This window comes from Ptychodera flava, chromosome 20 (genome assembly GCF_041260155.1).
Source record: "Ptychodera flava strain L36383 chromosome 20, AS_Pfla_20210202, whole genome shotgun sequence".
Taxonomy (NCBI): Eukaryota; Metazoa; Hemichordata; class Enteropneusta; family Ptychoderidae; genus Ptychodera; species Ptychodera flava.
In genome coordinates, this window is record NC_091947.1 from 1,149,062 (window position 1) to 1,155,550 (window position 6,489).

The 6,489-nt window shown below is 41.8% G+C and overlaps 1 protein-coding gene across 1 annotated transcript; it reads right to left on the minus strand.

The window, feature by feature from the left end:
* Positions 1 to 1,828: 1,828 nt before the first annotated feature.
* LOC139119712 (dopamine receptor 2-like) lies at positions 1,829 to 6,184 on the minus strand. The gene is made up of 2 exons (XM_070683576.1): positions 5,357 to 6,184; positions 1,829 to 4,380 (listed from the first exon to the last, which is right to left on the minus strand). Exon 2 carries the CDS (start codon positions 4,233 to 4,235, stop codon positions 2,715 to 2,717), a length of 1,521 nt encoding a protein of 506 aa, XP_070539677.1. The 5' UTR covers positions 4,236 to 4,380; positions 5,357 to 6,184; the 3' UTR covers positions 1,829 to 2,714.
* Positions 6,185 to 6,489: the final 305 nt, after the last annotated feature.

Below are 6,489 nucleotides of genomic sequence, written 5' to 3' on the forward strand. Positions count from 1 at the left end.
CTGCTGCAGCCCACTATGTCGAATCTTGTCGCAAAGGGACGTGTGGAAGACGTATATTACAGGGCTCTATCTTTCAAGAGTTGATGACATGAACAATTAATTTCTTTTGAAATACTCGACATTCAGTGTCATTTGAATGAGATTGCCAGACTGAATTCAGGAAGAAGTATGAATGCGGGGAAGAGGAGGAGGGACAGCAAGCTAATGAACAAATCATACAAGTGAAAGGAATTCACCAAAATTACCTTTAACATTAGTCTCTAGAGTATTAGGTATCGGAGTGACTTCTTAAAGACCCCTAGTTAATAGGTCTGTCTGTTGCTTATCAAAGCACACACAAACTAGCGTGCAATGTATCAAAGCCGACGTATTGAACAAACCACACCACTGGCAGACATTCTGACAAAAACATATATTTCTTTTGTGCATTTGAGCCTCGTTGAAAATTACTCTTGCGCGTAACTCGACCGCACATTGACAGTGTAAATAAATAATAAATAAATAAATAAATAAATAAATAAATGAATAAATAAATAAATATTTAGATAAATAAATAAACACTCAAACTAACTAAAGAAATAAATAATATGTGAAATTCCAGATCACATGCCACCTCTTTTACTGGTTCAGTCCGAATTTGGTCAATGCTACTCGTATAGAAACATCTTGCGTTTGCAGTGTTGCCAAGAAAACCACACATGTTTAGTACTTATTCTCTTTTACAACGTTTTTGACATTATTTTTCTTTTACAAGACCACATAATTGAAATGACTTTATTGATCACAAAACGATCACCTGTCTGAAGTTTTTATCGAGCATCAATGAAATTAGGACCAGATGACTTTTTTAGAAGATATCACGCTGGCATACATCAAACGCCTAAGAAGATGCGTTTATTCCTTAGTGGGGAATTATGACGTATTTGGCAAAAGCACTGAACCACTGCATTCACAAAATGCGTCGATATTCGTCGGGTAAGGTAAAATGCACCTCGAACTCAAAATTTTTTACAATACCTTTCTGATTTACCACATAGTCGGGCTCATTTTGAAGTTCTTGGAGTAAATACAGTTTTCGCCGTCTTAGTTGTGCGCAAATGAAAAAAAGTGTTTTCTCATAGAATTAACAGAGGGATAATGGCCATTTAGAATTTCAAATATCGGTAAATTCAAGGTAATTTGTTTCTCTGGTACCAACATTTGCACAGTAACTCTGATTTTTATTGCTTATTTTGAAAGAGAACGATTCAAAGTTTGCTTCAAGTCTTCCGGTTTCGAGGCGCATATAGCACTGTTAAAAAACCCTGTTACAGTATCATATTTTGGATGACCTCGTACACAGATGTCCGGAAATTGGATTTGCTAGTTTCGAAGGCATTGATGATGGCAATCACGGTGTACAGCATCTATGGTGATTCGAATCTCCCAGCTAAGAGGGCAAGAGGTTAAACATAAACTGGTAAACGGACGGAGGCGATATCAAACAAGGACATTTGACTGATGCCTAATTGAACCATACCAACGGGCTTTTTTGAGTGTCTCCCGTCTCCGAAAGTTTATTCAAGTACATACGGGGGTCTCACTCTACCTTACTTGGTTAACGAATTTTGCCACCGCGGTGAGTTTCCCTCGTGGATTTTTCGCTAATGCCCAATCAGTTTAGAAACTATCGCCTCAAGCGTCTAAATAGCCATGGCTGTCCAAAGCCGTTAATAAATCACGCTTCGCCATGCAAATGATTGCTAAGAGAGCATCTGAGATTGATAGCCATCAATTTAAACCGTTGGTGATGAATAACAACAAGATAATGTTTCTAAATGTTTTTCTTCGCTATTTTATTAAATTTGTAGTGGTAATCAAGTTTTTGACAGAAAAATTGACAAATTATTGTAATTCATTCATAGGATTGCCAACGACACAAATGGATTTTGACCTGCGGTGCAAAGCGTTTCCTTATAAATATTACTAAAGGATTATATGGAGGAAACAGCAATTAGTGACATGTGCAGAACACTATTTCCCTTTTGTTAGTAAGAAAACACTGGTTCTTAAGTTACAATCGAGATTGCGTTGCGCAATCACGCACTTTTACGGCATTATTCTATCTTTGCTTTGAAGAAAAATATTGAAAAAAAGTGATTACAATCGCATCCCTCAACAATCAATTCTTTCCATTGCTTATCGGAGTTTAGCACGGGACCAGCCGTGCAGCAGCACAGAATACTGAGATCTTACACGTGTATCGAAATCAATGGTACATCAAAACAGAGAAAGGTTCATCCTTGAACAGGTGCCCGGCACACGAAGCCAAACACGAATCTTTAAACATCTCAATCACTTCTGTTGGATAGGTGGTGAGTGTAAATGGCTCAGTCAACACAAAGGCTTTTGTCATACACGCATACTTACGAAGATCAAACCATTGTACGCACCAGTGGTTACTTAAACAAGACAATAAAATTCTGACCAGGTTATCAAGAAGAGCTGATTTGTGTGAAATAAATGCCAATATCACGTGAATGGGTAAGAAAACGGCAAAAATAACCCTTCGGGTCCTCATTGCAACTTTTCCATATGAGATACTGTTTACTTTTCGCATTTAATCAATCTTCGATAGCACTGTCAACATAATGTCAAGTATGTCAAATTGAAATGCCAGTCTCATTGATTATACGTTTAATAGAACCGTTTTACAAACAGAACGGTTTGATGCTTTAGAAGTACTGATGTGGTAATTTGAACGTGTTCAAAGCTATGCCCGACGCATTGTCATCATCTTCGGTATGTTGCGCACCCGATGTGTCCGGCACGTAGGAATCCACACTATAGAGTTCCATGGTGCTTGCAATTCCTTCTTTCTTCTTGAACTTGGAGATTTTAGGCCAACACGTGCAGAGGATGCGTTTGAAAGCTCTCTTGAAACCGCGGCTACTCCTAGCATAGATCATGGGATTAAACGCACTGTTGAAATATCCTAACCACGTTACTATAGGGAGAACTATGTGGGGTGCAGCAACGCAATCAGCGCGACATAACGCCCACAAGATGTTATTCGATATGAAAAATGGCATCCAACATATTTCGAACACTCCCATAACGATTCCCAACATCTTTGCCGCTTTGTGTTCCTTACTAATCCGCGACAGCAGGCGACGCCCAGTCAGCGCTACAAATCCCTTTGCGTCCCTTCGTACTCCACGACGGCCGGTCTTTTTCCCGTAGGCGGCGTGCGCAGCGCCACCACGGTGTATCCGCAGCTCGACCTCTCCGTTCAGCGACCTTGCTCCCGGGGAGGCGTTCACCCGCTTGGTGCCGTGCCTGATGTGTCGGAGTTGCGTTGAAGCGGCACGGTATATCTTGTAGTAGGTGAATATCATAATGACAGTGGGTATATAAAAAGACACACAAGCAGAAATAATCAAATATTTAGCATCCTCTGTGAAGAGACACGTATTTGGCGGCATCGGTGGGTCGACGGCCTTCCACCAGAAAATGCACGGAAACGATATTGCAGCCGAGCACGTCCATACTAGAGATATAAGAATAAAGGCGATTTTCTTTGTCATATTTGTGGGGTAGCTCATTGGGTAGGTTACTGCCCAATACCTGTCTAATGATATGACACATAAATTCATGATAGAAGCTGTGCTGCTGAGGACATCAAGAGCGTGCCAGAGATCACACCAGAGTTGACCAAATTGCCAATTTCCTCCGCTCGTGTCATTAATGATAGCAAAAGGCACCACGACTAAGCCAATCAGGAGATCGGCGAACGCCAGTGACACAATGAAACAATTCGTTGTCGTGCGCAAATAGCGCTCCCTGTAGACTGCAAGTATAACGAGAGTATTTCCAAAGACGATAACAGCGGAGAAGATGGTCAGAAAGGCTGCCAATATGGGCTGCTTTATTGTCAACGGCTCGGCGGCGAATTCATCATCGTTGAAAAAGGGTATGCTAGTCGACGTGGTATTGTTAGCCTCCAGTGAGAAATTAACGCTTAAATTCGTCAATCCATTGTCCGAGTCTGATATTATGTGGTACACAGGGCCTACCATACTGCCGTGCATATTCTCTGTGACAAGTGGTCTACTGGTAGCGATGAGCCAAGTTTGGTCCGTGGGAACGGAACTGGCTTGCTCTACTAAGCCGTTGTCATCCACTTCAGCTCCCGACGCAGTCCATTTATCAAATGAATCCTGAACACTGTGATGGGAGCCGTTGTATTTACCCATTATTAAGGAACTTAATGGCTCTTTAACTTGCGGTTCGTAGCCGAGAAAAAATCCCGCGTGTTAGGAAAGTCCTAAATCTCTTCTGGATGACATAGAGGGATTCGTGTAATCTAGTTCCGTCTTGAACTTACAGCAAGTACACCTGCTGAGAATTGTAAAAAAAAAAAACAAGTTTATGCTGAAGGTCGAACTCAAGCAAATTTCACATCTGATGAACTAAGGGGTGAAAGTGCGATCTGTTCTTCCGATGATCACTCTATAAGCGGGTGTCAAGCCCCAGTCTTATGACTTGTTGTCTTTTCATAAATTTAATTAGGCCAGAAAACAACAATTGAGTTTTTAACCATTCGGGACTCTAACGCCAGTCCTAACAAACAGATTGCAATATGTGATCATTGCAATTCACCGCGCTCGGCGTCTTCACTCCTGACAGTTCTCGACATCACGTGACAATTTACACGTCTGCAGATCATGCAACCGCGCCCCAAACTATTTGCTATTCCGTGTTCAACAGCCGTACAAGACACGCAATGAGGATGTTCGCAGCGATACTTCCTAAATGATAGCTGCTGCTTACAAAACCGACGAGAATACACGCAAAAAGGATGCGGACAACCGATTAGAGTCCTAACGAGCAACTTTTGCTATAAACCTCACGCTGGCGATTGGAGTTAGCATACACATGCTAAACAATCTCACGCTGTACTGGTGCATTTAAGTTATTCAGTGAACAATCGCCAAATTTGTGTCAGCTAAGACAACGTTTCTACCGCGCTCCGCTCGCATGTTAGCACACATGATATTGACTAAGCGTTTCATTAATAGGACCGGTAGCTCATTGATTTTGTAGCGGCACTCATATCGCTTATTCAAATAGACAATATTCGAGTACACAATATATCCGATGAAAGCTCGACAAACGCTATTTTATTTACCCGGGGCAAAGCTTTCTACGCCAGGGTGAATCAGTCCGCGATATAAAATGTTTTGCCAATTAGGTGAGGCGTTCTTCAGCATAGTTTTAGCGCAGCTTAGCTAAGGCAAAACCGTAAGACAAGGGATATTTCTAGTGAGAAATCGATTGAGAGACGATACTCTCAACAACATCGATGTGGACTTACCTTACATAGACGGTGTATGGATCGACAATACCATGTTATTCAAACAATCATGTAGACGAAGCTCTCTGATCCTTCGTTGCAAGTATTAAAGCGATGAAACCAATTAATAATCCACAGATGTCCATAATTAAATGGTATTCATGGTAATTAAGCAAGCAAGTTCAATACTTTAGTGGAATATCGAGAAGTGATATCCTGGCAGCGGTGGGAATGACATTAATACTGAACGTGAATATTTTTCAACTGGATAGATATGAGGGATGTCGTTGACCGGCTGTGTTACACAAAAATCTGTGTACACGTCCCTTACATCACAAGCTTCCACACACTACACAACCCATTGACTCCTTGTTTTCAGCGTAAAGTCTGCCAGCTTCTCTATGCATGGCCTATCGATAACGCCAAATAAAGTCGTGTTCAAACGGCCAGTGTACTTCTACCCATTTACCCCACACATCGTCAGTCATCCACCTCTTCCTTCTTGATATAACTTCTTACTATTCCGACTGAGCACAAACTCCGATACGGTGGCAAAATGATCCGGGAGCGAGACGCACGTTTGATTGGTCGGATAAAATGAATAGTTGCTGATCTCCGAAACAGACGCTCTGTGGATGGCTGGAGGTTCCGATGATATAATGTACTTTGGAATTGTATTTCTCTGAGGTTGGTCTAGGCAGAGTCGATGTGAGAGATAGCAAACGGCGCTGATCCACGAGAAATTTGTGCATTGACGCTGTTAAATCCACCTCCGATGTTAACTGAAACCCTTCTGATCGACCAGGTAAGCTTTCAGTGTCATCAGTGCTATCATAATAGAATTTCTGTGTCCGAAATTCCCCGTATCCACAACAACCTATGGAAGTTTTATAGGTGGGCTGATCCATTGCTGATGGGGGAGTCACGCGAGCGGAAGACGTCATTCATCTGGTTTCTCGATGCATTCACAATCCCACTCGTACAGTGCTGTCACTACACACTGTATATATCGCATGAAACAAAGGCCCCTCCATAGAAAACATACCCGTGGTTTGTATCCGTAGCTTGTGGGTTTGTCTGATCCTGGCATTACTGCACAGAAACGTTATGCAGTAACCAAACGTGCTCTAAATATTCATTATTATTGAATTGTG